The 15980-nt window shown below is 40.5% G+C and overlaps 2 protein-coding genes across 2 annotated transcripts in view; one reads left to right on the forward strand and one right to left on the reverse strand.

The window, feature by feature from the left end:
• The window catches only part of LOC140937635 (small ribosomal subunit protein eS17-like), a 115661-nt gene that overhangs the window by 36348 nt on the left and 63333 nt on the right, over positions 1–15980 (forward strand). The gene's annotated exons all lie outside the window — the stretch shown is intronic.
• The window catches only part of LOC140936919 (fibrillin-1-like), a 52591-nt gene that overhangs the window by 1332 nt on the left and 35279 nt on the right, over positions 1–15980 (reverse strand). The window contains exons 45-68 of the mRNA XM_073386423.1: positions 15698–15778; positions 15172–15297; positions 14084–14203; positions 13473–13595; positions 13227–13349; positions 12558–12683; positions 11884–12009; positions 11280–11408; positions 10251–10397; positions 9554–9616; positions 8250–8375; positions 8023–8145; positions 7815–7937; positions 7394–7510; positions 6448–6573; positions 5653–5805; positions 4766–4819; positions 4563–4682; positions 4061–4183; positions 3390–3506; positions 2747–2872; positions 2057–2185; positions 1620–1742; positions 628–736 (exon numbers count right to left, since the gene is read on the reverse strand). Of these exons, the coding sequence (XP_073242524.1) occupies positions 628–736; positions 1620–1742; positions 2057–2185; positions 2747–2872; positions 3390–3506; positions 4061–4183; positions 4563–4682; positions 4766–4819; positions 5653–5805; positions 6448–6573; positions 7394–7510; positions 7815–7937; positions 8023–8145; positions 8250–8375; positions 9554–9616; positions 10251–10397; positions 11280–11408; positions 11884–12009; positions 12558–12683; positions 13227–13349; positions 13473–13595; positions 14084–14203; positions 15172–15297; positions 15698–15778 (2833 nt within the window). The remainder of the gene's footprint in view (positions 1–627; positions 737–1619; positions 1743–2056; positions 2186–2746; positions 2873–3389; positions 3507–4060; positions 4184–4562; positions 4683–4765; positions 4820–5652; positions 5806–6447; positions 6574–7393; positions 7511–7814; positions 7938–8022; positions 8146–8249; positions 8376–9553; positions 9617–10250; positions 10398–11279; positions 11409–11883; positions 12010–12557; positions 12684–13226; positions 13350–13472; positions 13596–14083; positions 14204–15171; positions 15298–15697; positions 15779–15980) is intronic.

Below are 15980 nucleotides of genomic sequence, written 5' to 3' on the forward strand. Positions count from 1 at the left end.
ATTCAAATAAATCTTCCTTGCCAGGCTTTAAGAAACATTTATTTGCTTTTCAGTATTTAAGGAAAACTGAAATTCGATTTTTTTCGAATTTATAGTATTAAGAATGTTGGAAGTGCAAGAAATAAACTGAAGTACAATGCACCAATAATTTACATTGAAAAGTTTAAAGATGGCACTTTATGCATCTTCGGATCGTTTCTCAATCAAAGAACACAATCTCTCGGCGTTTGCGTACACAAAGGGTTGCTGTTGTTTTTTAACTCAAATATAATGGTTTCAGCGATGGAACTGTGCACATTTAAACACCGGGTACTCAATCACCTACATATAGACAGTCAGAAATATACGAACCAAACCATCATTTACCTCCACCACACGACGAAGCCACTGTTGATAGGTTTGGAAATTATGTATAGACAGCACTACAGGACCCTCGCAATAGGATCGATATGAAACGTGAATTAGAGGAAGCGCTTCTCAGTTTCCTCCATAACATGATCATCAGGCAACCTCAAAACTACTTGTTCTTACTCAAAGGATCCGATACTTGGGGAAAAAGCCCGCTCACTCACCTCTCCCTCCCTCCCATAAGATGATAGCTAAGGGCCCTTATGATCACTGACTCACCCTCCTCCTATAGGATGATAACCATGAGGACACCGACAGGAGAAGCCACCCTGTTTGTTGTCACATCCAAAGCTACACGGACTCACTCCAAGGTTGCACTCGTTCATATCTGAAATACGGACAAATTGTTACTGAGTTAAAAGTAGTTCTTTTTTAGTGAATAATCATTAGTCGCAAAACCTGATCTAGTTTCAAAGGCTTTCCCCTCCTCTGTGGAAAGCCGAAAACGCTTCTGGGACAGAGGTAAAGTCGATAGGTAGTTCAAGGTCTGTTTCTGGGAAGAGATACTGTAACAGTGTAATCCTACAAAAACTTTACCTCGTGCGCTTATCACTGCCTGAAATGAGTAATGTAGTGAAATTTACAGGGCCATGATTTTCCATGGTAATAGCAAGCGTATAATGACACGCGTGCAACGTCATGCAACGCGTCGTTTCCGAGGGTGTCATGTTCCCGACACCTCTTTCGTTAAATATCAGGACAAATCGTAGCCCGGACACGTCTACTGCGGTGTGTCAAGAATTATAAGAGCTGTGGTACTTAATGATCTACAGTACTGTATCGACTGATAAGGAACTGCAGTATTGAAAGATTTGGATAGAAATACAAAACAGAGACCTTCAGGGCGGGACATGAAGCCTATAGGGTGTCTTTATCTAACTTTTTTTTAGAGGGGAGGGGGCGTCTGTACACAGGCTTATCGAAAATAATATGACAAGCTTGGTGTGGAGAGAAAAAGAGAAGGCGAGTGACGCCAAATCCCGTCCTCTCCCCTCCAACTTATCTGTTCGCGTTTCTGGTTTTCTCTTAACCTATACTCCTAACGCTCAAACTAAACCATGTGTTGATAAATATGCGAGGAGATTAGTCCACGGCGTTTTAGTTAGTTTAGAACCTACGTAGCGAGCCTTCCCTATTAATTCACACTTACAGCTGAGAGTTACAAGAACGTTCGCTAGTCGACATATTTTTCATCTGAAGTCTGAGATTACCTTTGCATGATCGTCCATCTGGCCTTAGAACATATCCTGCCCGGCATGCGCAGTAATACCCGCCTAGGGTATTTCTACACTGAGCCTGTCCACACAGGAAAATGCTACGGCATTCATTAATATCTACAACAAAACAGAGAGATTCAGTAGGCCTATAGAGCAAAGAAAATTACAGGAACTATTACGAGGCGAGATCCTACTATTGCTACTGAGGCAAGAGCCAGTCTACGTACAGTGACGCATCCAGACCTTGAGGAGGTGGAGCAATCTTGGAGAAACGAAATATCTTGATGCTGGTCTCGGTTTTGGTTTAAAAATAAGAGGAGGTCACCCTCCCCCCCTCCTCTTCACCGTAGCCCACTCCTACATCGGTTGCCAGTATGGCACAACATGCAATGATGGCATCCTATTTATTTAAGCCTTTTCTCTTTACTTACCAACACACTGATTGTAGTAGTAATCTTGTGTAAATCCGGGGGGACATGCACATCGGTATCCACCGTAGATATTTTGACATCCATACTGGCAAATGCCAGGTGTGCACCCACCTACAACCTGCCTGTTACCTGCAACAGCAGATCGAGAAACACAATCACGCCGACATTTTACACTAATTAAAAAAAAGCGTGTGTCTGCAGCTTTAGTGTGACTTCTAACAATAGCAAAGGAGTAATTTTCGGAGCATTTGGAAACTTTCTTTGTAACTTCTTAATTCAAACATCTTTCCTCTTCGAATGCTGTATTCTCGTCTTGAGTGGGCACATTCATTACCGGGTTTTCCTAACCTTTCAAACTACTTACTTGTAGTATGACACGATAGCATATTTTGGCATACTTTTCCTCGATGTGGACAAGTGGAAAAATTTTTGGTGGACGGGTGTCTTCTTTTATCGCATTTTCATGCCATCACTCGTAAATAAGAATACAGAATACAACAAAAAGTCAGTAATTTCGCGTAAATGTTACTGCTAATCCCTCTTGCGCTAGCCGCGGGTAAAAAAATCCCCCGCAGTTTTTATTTCCATACGCTGGCTCGACGATCTCTGAAGAAAAAATAGATGGTCTGTCCCAGGCTAGTAAATGTTGTAATAACATTAGAATCTTGAAGAAATTTATATGCAACTGACCTACACATTTCTTGAGGGTCTCGTCGTACTTGTATCCTTGGTTACAGGTGCAGCGATATGAACCTGGCAAGTTCTCGCATATTCCAGGGCCACAAATGTTATTATTTGTCATACATTCGTCTTTGTCTATCGAGAGATGAAAGACAGTACTGACTTTATTTCAGACAGTGCAATAAACCATCGAAACCTGAGTTGACCTCTTCTCTTCTCTTTTTCATATCATAGGAAATACTCTGTTAAGTTAAGTAGATCTTCCACTCCATCGCAGCTCCCGTTAACCAACTCGCATGACGTTATTTACAAATTCCTAGAAAGAAATGTCTTTATACCCGTGATGTGTTGAAAATATCTTTTCCCCATTTGTCTTCTAGGGGAGATAAGAAGAAAGTTGATTTACAGCATCTTGATTTTTGTAACATGTCAGCGATGCTACTGTCGGATCGAGTACCCAAACGTCAGCGTTTCTCAGCATTCCGATTCCAACTCCGATACCGTTCCCAATTCTGTCCCCTCAGACATGACAGCGCACCGACCTTAAGTGATTTTCAAAGGCAATGTTTGATATCCACGCAGGTGTTCAATAGACACCGATTGCTATAAGCAAAGTATATGTGAGTTAAATAAAAAGAGGCACTTGACTCACCAACACATGTCAGTCCACTTCTCATATATCCATCAGGGCAACCACATCGGAAGCTGCCGGCAGTATTAACGCAGTTGTGCTGACAATTGTGCCTCCCTGTTGCACATTCATCCTCGTCTGCAGAAAAAAATATCCTATGGTATGTATAGCGTTTTAACACTATTTACTCCCACCAACACACGAATGCAATACAGGTAAACATATCCGGGTTACCCTCTCCGCCTCTCCTTCAGCCTGGGGCCTGTTTCTCGAAAGTCTCGGTAACTTTTCAAATATTTGCATTAAAACTCAAAGAATAAAAGCGAGGGCCCTAGCTAACAAACCAGTCTTAGTTGTTTTGTAAACTGAAAGTTTAATCATATAGGCAAAACTATTGAAACCTCGATCATGAGTATAAAAATGAATAGCTTTTCGGATCCGTTAAGGTGATGTTACACGGGACGATTCGAAACGACGATTTTTAGCGCAAGACATCGTTGCAATGTTGGAACAATGTTGTAACTATTCGAAACAATGTCACAACAATGTTGCAACGCTGTGTTGTGCTAAAAATCGTCGTTGCGAATCGTCTCGTGTAACGTCACCTTTAACTAGCGGGACTTTTCGAGAAATGATCCCCGAGACCGGGGTTTTGCGGAAGACGGACACCCTTCTTGAGAGTAATACCAGACCTGTGCATGTCCTCTTATCAGGTCGCAACACGTAACCAACTGGGCAACTGCAAATGTAAGAACCATCTGTGTTGGCGCAAGTGAACTGACAAATGCTGGAATTTTTTGCACATTCATCGATATCTGCAGATTTAACCACAAAAGCAACATGCTGAGAATACAACAACCTGAGGAATTAGTATCGATATTACTGCTTGGATTTAACAAGCGCCTTGGAATAGAAGAGTCTTTGTATGTAATCCATCTCTATCTTGAAAGATAGAAATGGTTTGCACGTTAGGCAAGTGTTTTTTAATAGTACTGCTCGGTCTCTATATCTAACATATATTTTGGCTAAGCTTCTTTCGAAAAACAAAATTACCCACTAGACAGACATGTTACACTCGAACGACGTACCGTTCGCCAAAGAAAAACAAATCCTTTAATCATAGCGGGACATAGCGGGCCAGTATTCAAATCACCCTTTAGTGAGGTAAGAAAGAAAAAGAAAAAGACGCCTTACCTAAGCAGCGCTTCCCGTCCATGGTGAGTTTGTAGCCCACGTTACACATACAGCGGTATCCCCCAGGTAAGCTAATACATTTACCGTTGAGGCATAAGCCAGGAACCATCTCACATACATCTGCAACGCAACAAGAAGATTTGCCTAAGCGTCGAAAACCTCGTGACAAGAACTATATGATTGGTCTAAACAATGATACTTACTTTGCATCTTTATTTTAACCTGGGCCAACGTCTGGCACAAGTAACGATACTCATCTGTTTAGAAAAACAAAAGGAAGATCAATCAAAGTTGCATTTCATATACTATCGTTTTACCAGGTATTGAAAGAGGGTCTCACGTCTCTGGACACAAATCGGGGGATCGATATTTAACTCTTTCCTAGAAATAATGACTCAGTTAAATAGCGTAAATTGCATGAAACATGAAGATAATTATCAATTTTTGAAAAAAGAAAAAGATAGTGATAAGTTCTGCAGTTTTGAGTAGGGGTCGAACTCGGAATCGTTGATCGGGCTCTAACGTTTAGCCTCTTTGTACAGGACAATAAAAAGCACACAAAGAAAGTACTACTTTGTAGCTTTTAGCAAATAGTGAGGAATAGACTCAAAAATGAAAACCACCTAGCCAATGAAAATTCCAATACTATAATTCCCCCTATTATAATACTACGTGAAAAATTTCTGCAATTTGATTGGCTTAGATCAGTGGTATTTCAGCTTAATTTGAAATACCTACATGTGAAAATTACAAACCTTTTGCTGGTAGTAGTATAAACAAATAATGCATTATTTGTACGTGATATTCTGCATAAATACCACTCGTGATATTTCAAAATTGTCTCAAATTTCACTCACCTAACGGCTCGTGAAATTACGTATAACAATTTCGAAATAACACGTGTGGTATTTATGTCAAATATCACTGCAAATCCTGCTATAACCTATACTAATTTATCACACTTCAGGATTGTTCGTAAAATGTTATCTACGCACTCAGAAGTCACAGAAGTTGAGTGATACAACACTTGACTCTAGATGAGAAATAAATCGATTAAAAAGACAAATTTCAAGACAAAAGAACTCGTTACCAGTTCCCCTGCTCGGACACAGCTCGCATCGTGTGCCCCAAGCTTTACCAGCAGTACAACAACAGTCTCTCTTTCTCACTTGCATCATTTCTTTGGTAACAGCTTGACAGACTTTGTTTCTGACGACAGCGAAGCAAAGGCCCTTCTTTGCGTCTACAAAATAAGTGGCATTAAGAAGTCAAGATATTCTAGACCGATGACTGGATGGACCAAACATGAAGCTAGTGGAATTGCAAGAACGGTTGATACTTTAGAACAATTACAGAAACATTTAATAATCAAGATAACGATACCCGGATCTGTGACTTTTTCGATCCCTTTCAGAACAAACTCTATTTTTCAAAAAGCAATATTTTTGCAGGCATCATGTTACCAACTCAATGCTTTACAATCGTAAGTTAAAAAAGGGGAAAGAAGTAAAAAAGAAACTATTAATACAATAACAACAAAAAAGGCACCACCAACATCCTGTTTTATCGGGTATCACGTAGATGATACGAAGGGTCCCGAACGTCCACGAGTTTTTCTGATCTGCGAGATCAAAAGATGTCAAAGATCTCTTTCAATCGAGCTGCTTTTCTCATACCACCGTAACTCAAATGTACCTTTTGGACGTTATTATAACTGGACTCGCGGGAATGCCAAGCGACGGTGTAATTTTTAAAACCGTCAATGAAAACTTTATTTTCAACAATACTTTTTGTAAAATATGCACCCAAAGGCCCAGACCACTGTTCAAATCAAATCATCTTTTGAGCAAACTGGCAAAGGAATATAAATTCAATTAACTGATACCTTCGCACCGCTTGCCATCTGCACTGCGTTCATATCCAGAATTGCAGTCACATATGTAAGTTCCAGCAAGGTTCCTGCAGGCGCCATTTTTACATATTCCTTGCTTTTCAACACACTCATTGATGTCTAAAATTGATAAAGGCGCTTATTTATCAGGAAACGATGGAACTTATGCTAGCAAAGCTATTGTCTAAGCTGACTTAAATGTTACTGTTACTAAGAGGGGTGGGGGGGGGGGGGGGACATAAAACTCAGCAACGGGGGTCTGGTAGACTGCCAGCTATATAAATACTGGTTATTTATAAGTTAAAAGCTCTTTGAAAATCTCTGTCGCAAAATTAAAGCTCTAGAAGACAAATTTTACTTAGAGTTGTTTAACATTTACCATAATTTGTTTAAAGCCAAAGGGAAGGGGGGAGGGGGGAGGGGACCCTTCTTATTAGACTCAGTGCTTCTTGGAATAGTCAAAGAGTGGTATAGTCTTGCTAACAGTTACATGAAACTTATCAACGAGTGTCTCTAATTCTGAAAATGGAGCACGCCTCTCAGCGATGTGACCCGGGTTGGAATTTGGTTTGAGTTTGTTGTTGGTTCTCTCCCTTGCTTTGAGAGGATTTTGTCCAGGTAAGCTTTGCTCACGACCCAACAATTTCAAATTGCAATTCGATCCGGAACACACGAACACGAGTAAATGAGTTCTTAGGCTCTTAAGCGTTTCATTGGTAAACGAGAGACATTAGTTACCTTTAAAGCATTTTTTTTTTACTCCTGCAAGTTGAAAATGTTGTGATAGATCGCTTAAAAACATTGACTATGGTTTATTTTCAACTTGAAATATAAATTGATTACTTTCTTATATTTTCAAAGACACAAAAATGTTAGAAGAAAACGCTTATACCGATGTTACACTGTACGATCAAATTAAATTCGTTCTCGTTTCACACACCTTCACAGTTCCGTCCATCTCCTTTGAAGCCAGTCGGGCAGCGACACTTGTATCCACCAATGAAATTCTTGCAAACGAAAGTACACAGCTGACTGTTCTTTTTACACTCATTAATATCTATAAGAAATGACAAAACAAAGTTATGTAGATGTTTTACCGTTCTTGAGGCCGACTGAATAACAAGCCGCAACATTCTTCATGGTGACATTGGGGTGTGTCCGCTCTTCATCTCACTTAATCATTTGAGTTAAAAATGTGCATGACAACTTCGCTGTTAGTAAAATGTTGCGTCATGAATAAGGCCTTTTACTTAAAACCTATTATGGTACAGAAAGAAGAGTATGGCGCGCTCATGAAAGAGGTTTAAGACCGAGAAGAAGGAATATTTAGCGTGGTCCTCACTGCTTGAAGAAGTGCTCACCTCTGCAATAAACTTTGTCGGCAGCCAACTCGTATCCTCGAGGACAAATACATCGATAACTTCCTGGCTGATTGACACAGCGGAACGCACAGAGATCGTTATTTTCGGTGCATTCATCGATATCTGTAAAATGAGACACGTTAACACTAAATGAAAGTGTCAAATTATTTATTACTGAGACAGGGTTATCTGGCAGAAAGTTCCTTACCAACACATCGTGGAGAGTAGCGGCCTGGGGCGTAGCCTTTGGGACATGTGCACTGGAAAGAGCCCTCGGTATTGGTGCAGTTGCCATTACCACAGACACCGGCCGTTAAACACTCGTCTTCATCTAAATAAGGAAAGATTATTAGCTGCAGTAACAAAATCAGCATTTTAATGTTGTATTTCACATCGCTGACCTTACTTTACGAGAGCAGAACTTTTTGAACTTACCAACACACTTTTTTCCACTCGCATCCAGCTTGAATCCCATCTTACATTTACAACGATAGCTCCCGTCATTATTGACACATTCTCCATTTTCGCAAAGTGATGACACATGTTTACACTCGTCCACATCTGCAAGAAGGGAGTATAACATACGACTGGGGTTTTACGAGAACGATTTATCTCTAGTACACTGAAAACTGTTATATGACATCTTGTTGCAATCAAGCTACACTTTGCAATATAAGACTGTCCGAAAAAACTCAGAATATGGGAGTCTCCCAGGAAGGTTCTTCTTCCGTTGTTGAGGGGTGGGGGGGGGGGGGGGGGGGGGTGGTGGAAGAGGAATAATGTGGTATTCATAAATTATTCTATTATTTTTTCTGAAAAATTTACGTAGACTGCAGTTCACAGTCCCCTATTTTTTCGACAGGATCGAGCGCCTACCTTTACGGGCGGACATCTTTGTTTCAAATGTACCTAGTCTAGCCTAGGTTGTAATTCCCGGGGCCACCCCAATCAGTACATTTGAAACCAATATGGCGGCTCGTAACCGTAAGCCCTTTATACAGACGATCTTTTGGAAAAATAAGGGAAAGTGAAAAGTCTAAAATTTTCGTTATTCCACGAATACACCCTCAAAAGGCATATTTAACAATTATTCCTCGAGCTTGAATGGGCTCTGAGTCAATAACCCATGAGGCCGAAGGCCGAATGGGCTATTGACTCAGAGGCCATGACGGCGAGAGGAATAATTGTTTTAGTAAAATCCAAATAGTTGGTCAAAAATATCGAGACAAAACAACTTTAGCTAGCAAAACGCGATTCAACCGCCATTGTTTTGGTTTTCAAAGCCGGCGCTTTTCGCTACTAGTGGGCTATAACATATAGCCTAGTTGTAGCTCAACCAATCAGAACGCAGCATTGATAATAGACCACTAGTTGGATTTTACTAAATATATATATTCAATTATTCCAACTCGAAAATTTCCGGTATTCTAATTTTGCATTATTTCTCTTCAGCCCCCGATACACGAATTCCCCTGCTCTCCCCTCTTTATTCCAATATCGCATTAAAAGTCCTTGAAAGGTCTTTATTTCAATTTCTTTAACAGTGGCTTTGTTCCCGTGATCCTCAAACTTATTTTTGGGTTCTCTAAGGTATTTTGCCATGCTTCCCTATTCTCCAGTTCAAATTTTGACACGTTCCATTGCTCAAACAGACCCCTAAGGGACACACAGTATCACCAAAAGAAATTTGGGGTCAAAAAACATGCTTTCTCCGTAACGATGGTCCTCTGTAATCTCACCTGATACACCGTGCCTGTCCATAACAAACCCAATTCCGTTAGGACAAATGAGGGCGAAATTAGCTGAAAAGCAAGAACATAGAATCATGTCATAAAAGATATTAATCATTGTGGATTGTCTCACGATTGTCACTTTGATATTGATCGCGACGTTTCGACCGCACACTGCAGGTCTTCATCAGGCGATGGTGCCAATTTACCGAGTCGAACTATTTGTACACTCGTGTTTGTTAGTGATTGGTGTATCACAAACCTAGAATCATTTATAGAATCATTCCAATCTTCGAAGTGGGGCCTATAAACGAGTTTCATTGAATGGTCACCAATGTTTCACTTTGGTTAAATAATCGAGGAATTTAAAAAAACTATCGCGTTGTTATTGAGGAGTGCGGCGTTTTCTGGGTGATGATATCTCACCATTTTGTTATAATGAGCTCCATCTTGGGAAAAAAGGCGCAAATCTATTAGCGCCCTTACCCTTTTGGAAACTTGAAGTAATATCAGTATCTAGATTGCTTACAATCTTGAGCTGTCAAGCGGGTAAAGGCTTGGACAAACGACAGCCAGGGTAAAGGAACGCTCCAACCCCTCGACCCCTTCGGTCGTTCCAAGGCTTTAGCTACTGTCGTATGTTTGCTGCCGTACGACAATCTAAACTGACTATAGGGGGGTCGTCTCAGTAACAGTCTCCACTTACATGTATTTTTCTGGGGACACAATTCACATGGATCACCCCAGCCAGCTCCCATGGTGCAACAGCACACAGACTTTCCCATCTGACGAGTTTTAGGAGTAGTGCAGCCATTCTCATCAAATTTCTCGAAGCAGAAACCAATGCGAGAATCTGTTTGTAATTGGAAAATGAATTAGTTTCGATAAAAGTTTTTTCTTTCTAAAAATCCAACAGTAAAATGGTCTAAAATGGTCTATGAATTGAAGCGAATTTGCGATACTTGGCCATGATAAGCGTTCGATGATATACAGATATCCTTGAACATTCTTGACCACCTCTAACGTCATTAATTTTTGAAGTCAACCTTTCACATTTTCCGACGAACGTTCGTTTCCGTATCGTATACAGAATTTTTCTGTTGATGATATCAGCTATATCTTATATCATTTCAAAACTGCGCAGTTCAGAACTGGTGTGCTGTTTAAAAACCCACTGGGTTCAGTACAGCTATTAAAGTACAGAAGAAACTGGGTTCGGGTTTTGGAAATACGTTTCATGCAATCTTTAAGAAAAAAACAGCAATACTTCATCAAAATAAATTCCAGAAACGCGCAAATTTTCAGACTTGATGAAGCGAGTCAACTGTGAGTGGGACTTCAGAAACAAGATACAAGAAAACGCGGTCGAGTTTATTTATTCTATACAACAGCAAATGAAGAAATTCAAACGTTTAAGACGATAATGGCAAATTAATATGGGAAGAAGTGATCTTTTTGGATGCAATAACCACGGTGCATGTTCTCACAGCAAGCAGTAATAACGCATAACTTATAGAAACTTTTCTGTATATTTTGCATGACTAAAATCGTTGTCTCATTTTGAGAGAATAAACAAATTCCACCGCTATTACTCGTATTGGCAAATTTTATTGTCTGTTTGCCAACTGAGAAACCACGACATTGCTTTTATCCCATCAATCCTAAAGCGCGTGCAAAGATGGCGGGTAAAGCGACTAAGGTCTATTAAAAGACAAAGTTAAACAAACGTCCCTACCAATGCAGTATGTTCCTCCATTTCCGGCTTCGTAACCTTGTTGGCAGAGGCAGCGATAGCTTCCTGGTGTGTTCACACACTGACCTCCATATTGACAGTAGCTGGGATTCTCATCACATTCGTTCACGTCTAGAGGATAAAAAAGATCAAAATGAAGGGTTGAATGGTGGACCAACAAACAAACATTAGAAATGGGAAGTGAAACCTACTCAGTGGCGAGGACAATTGCGCGCACCTCCCAGTAAATCGAGTTACGGAACCTTCGCATATAGGCTGCGACGCAGTCGTTTCTCTCATTCCTTTGATTCACCATGACGGAAATATCAATATTTACCAGTCAAGAAAACTTTACGGTTTCGAGTATACCTTATTTTGTAGATCACGCACAAGAAGTTTGGCTAAATCCGTCAGTTTGGGGACTGCGTTATTGTCACTGACTCCAATTTGTCGATATAATGCTTACAAGTTTGAACCCAAAGGCTCAACCCGGGATCATTAATATCAACCTCCAAAAGTAACAAAACATAGCAGGGATGTCCATTCTTCAAAAATTCCTTGAATCGATGTGTAAATGTAAAGTAAAAGATTTAACTGATTTTCTTACCCACGCACGCATCTCCCGTCCGGTTTAGTCTATATCCCGTGGTGCACTCGCAGCGTGATCCGCCGATAGTGTTGGTACAGATGCCGTTTTCACAATATCCGGGAACTTCTGTGCATTCATTTATATCTGCGAAGAAGGGAAGTTCCCCAATTACGTTAAAGATTGAAAGTCAAAAAAATTCTCAACTGACTCTCTAAGGACCTAACAAAACTTATGTAACTAAAAAGTAATTAGCACTAATGTAACCAGTTCCAACAATTCAACTCTGAAAAAAAAATAGTAAGTCAGTCGTAAGAAGGTAGATTATTTTTCAACTAAAAAGATGGTTAGTATAACTGACTAAGTCGCAAAAGGTCGACATGAAAGGAAGAAGATAGCAGATCGTCGACGAACGTTGTATTAGAAGCGTCTCTGTTGATCTCCCTGTATTCGTAGCTCCCAAACGCATGTTTTGTTCAGTTTGCGCAGAAAAACTAAGAGAATGGACATCTACAGGAAAAAAAGGGAAACCGGACACCGGATACCGGAAGGAAAAGTTGATGTTTACGCGCTAGGACAAAGAAGGCACAACTAGTGCATGCACGCGTGCGCCCGCGGTAGTCAACGCAAGTACAGCTCGCGACTGAAAGAAAGTAAACTCTACCGTATGACACGTGATTACAAGCGACACTAACCTCTGCATCTGGTTTTATCAGCAGTCGCAATGTATCCCTGGATACAATCACATGTGTAGCCACCTATGGTGTTAATACAGCGTCCGTTTTGACAAACACCCACCAGCGTAGAACACTCATCGATGTCTAAAAACGAAAGGAAAGAGACAACGCATTTATCATAAGTAAAGAAGAGTGGGATAATCCAAGTAAGTTTCTATAATTTTTGATTTCTACAATGAATTAAAACAAAAGATCATCTCTTGATTAAACTCTACCCGTACTCTGATTGGCCTTTCTGGCCTGCAGAACAGGCGAATTTTTTCTTTAACGAAAGCGCAGAGGTTCATTGATCGTGGGCTCCAGCTTGAAAGCAAATTAAAAAGCTAAGGGAGGAGGGGCGGGCAACCTCTCTCTTGACATCTTTTTTCGTGTCGCCCCAATTCGCTGTCTGTTTCAACGTCCAAGATGGCGGGAGAGCATTAGTCACATAAATAGTGTCTCGTTTGCACCACAAAATACGCATGCTTCACAGAAAGTGTGGTCTATCGCTTTTATAAAATAACTTTAAGTTTTCTATGAGTTTACCGGCACAATAAACCATAGGTTTTTAACCAATCAGAACGCGCGTACTATCTTAGTTATTTTATAAACTGCTACAAGAGATGACTGCTATTATGACTTTTTCACCTCGACAATAGCCTCGTCGATCAAGTCTAAAACCATTGTGACAGCTGCAGCGAAACGATCCTGCGGTATTCACGCATGTTCCGTTACCACAAAGACCACTGATCTGTGTACATTCGTCCTTATCTGCAAGCAACGAAATGTATACATTGGTCATGACCTTCCAGTGTAGAAGAGAAGAAACTAAAACGAATAACCAGAAGGCTTGTTCTTGAACAATTTTATACGCAAATGCAGAATTCCACTCACCTATGCAGGTCCTTTTGTCGTCAGATCTAATGTAACCGCTGTCACAACTGCAGTTAAACCCGCCGAGGAAATTCTCGCACCTACCGTGTTCGCAGTAGCTAGGTTCAAGACATTCGTCCATATCTTGGAGCAAAAAAAAATCAATTTTCACCATAAAATAAGCGATTTCTCGAGCGCTGATTGGTCAAGAGCTATGGCCGATAAGAGTACAGACCATGAAAATGACGTGACGGTGGCGCAATTTTACATTTTTTACTGATATGTGGATCTAAAGGGGTATAGACTTCAAAAAGTTCGTTTTATTACGTTTTTCTCGTGCAATTGTTGCACGTACATAGCTATTCGCGCGTGGCCACCGCGGTGGTCTTTCGGGTAAAAGCGATACCTTTCGGAAGGAAAAACATGCAGAACGTATCTGAACAGGCAGGAGAACAAATGGAAAACTGTTCAAACTTTTTTCCCATTGGAGGGTCGTCGATAGTCTTAATGAGTGCTTGCGCTAGCTCAAAATTCAAACCATGATGATGTGAAAGAAAGTGGCAGTCCTTAAAGTGAAAGAGCAGATGATTTCATCCAAATGATCCAGCACCCTTTGTCCAGAATAAACTTACCCGTGCAACCAAGACCAGTGATGTCAAGTTTGGATCCTTCCGGACAAGTGCACAGAAAACTTCCAAATGTGTTCAGACAAGTACCGTTCTTACAAGGCGACATCTTGCACTCATCCACATCTATCAAGAGAGGTACAAAGTTTAAGTAACTGAACCATACAAAAATGTACAATATCCAATCTTTCTAGCATTACGAGGATAAGAAAAAAGCTCAGCTGAGGTATTACAACATTCCTAAGACCAACTATCCAATCAAAGAAATAGCACGAGGGATCACTTTAGTTATTTTCCCAGCCCCTCTCCGAGGGGCTAACATCGGGTTTCCCCATCTCGCTTCCCGTTGGTATTTTTTCCTAACACCTGTGGTGCAGGGGACAATTTTCCTTTTTTCTTCAGTTCTACACCATTCTATCAATCCCAATTTAATCGATTTCGAAAAACAGGGGCCCTGAAGATATCTTCCTCTATTTTGATAGGCCTTCGTAAGTCAGGATTGACCGTGAATTGTGGCTAAAAAAAATATCATTTCCCGAAATTACAGTCCCTGTCGCAAAGGAAACATCTCCGTTGAAGCCGGAGCTCACTTGTCGCCGCTGCGTTCATCAGTTTCTATTATCTATGAAATGAGCTACATTTTGAACTGCGGGTAAAGATATGAAAGTGAACAAGACCTTCGAAGTACCATGAACAACCTAGGTGGTTGAAAATAACCTGAAAAAATTCAGGCTTGATCGGAAATCGAATTCTGACCTTTGAGATATCCGGACGCAAGGCTATCCATTGAGCTAATCAAGCCAACTGGAGAGCAAGCCATTCTGAGTTCGTAATGTACCCGATGGTGGAAAAGACATGAATTGAAATATGAATCATATTTTGAACGGCGGATAAAGAGATGAATATTTTTACTGCGAAGATCATGTACACTGGTATAGTTTCTCTTGTCTTGTCTTCTTCTTTATTTAATGTTAAGCTAGCTTGACTTCTCCATGCGATGATTCCCTTTTTTATTGTGCCCAGTTAAGTGTAACGCTTCACCCGCTGATCTTAATCTACATTACTCGTTTACAAAGCACAAATGCTTTGATAACCTTTGCACATCTTTCCTTCTCGTCCAAGCTTATAACCCAAAGGACATTCACAGCGATAGCTTGTTCTTGTGTCAATACATGTACCGTATAAACATAGCTCTGGGAAGAGTTCACATTCATTCACAACTGCAACAAATAAATTCAAATGGTGATACAGAAATGATGAAAAAAGATAACAGTTTGATGAAAATGTTCCTGCAAGTCAAAGACACTAATTTTTGCTCAACTTTTTAACAGTCACAAGGACACTAATTGAAAAATTCAAAAAGAACCTCTTAAAAGCGTCAAAGAGAGGCCTTATATTAACGGAGAAGACCTCTTCAATCGCAAAAAGAGAGCATTTTACAGTCTTGACTAGGGTTAAATTAAATTGGCATCATCGCCAAAGCTCGACTCTTTCCCTGGCCTACAAGTGCGGGTCGGGCGAGGCAAATGTTCTCTCCCCGCCTACTTTGTTTCCGTTTAGATTAACGTTCTTACTTTACCCCGGCACTGGAAATGTTACTCAGTACTTCTGAATTCTTACCTCTCGCCTGACCAGGGGTGGGCGAAGATGTTGTTGATACCGATGGCAAAACTATGTCCAGGCACAAAGCTGCGAATTGATCTGCATGTACAAAAGAATTCAATTCAGTTGCGAAGATTTTAAATGAACAGAGATCAAGGCCGTAGAATGGCTTCTGTTCCCAAAACGTATTCAACAGTAATTTTAACGTCATTCGTTTTTGTTTCGAAATTTACGGAAATTTTGAAGTAAAGAAAAAGACCACTGGCGTTTTGCGAATTATCGTCATCATCATTTCTCGTTG

Source organism: Porites lutea, chromosome 5 (assembly GCF_958299795.1).
Source record: "Porites lutea chromosome 5, jaPorLute2.1, whole genome shotgun sequence".
Taxonomy (NCBI): domain Eukaryota; kingdom Metazoa; phylum Cnidaria; class Anthozoa; order Scleractinia; family Poritidae; genus Porites; species Porites lutea.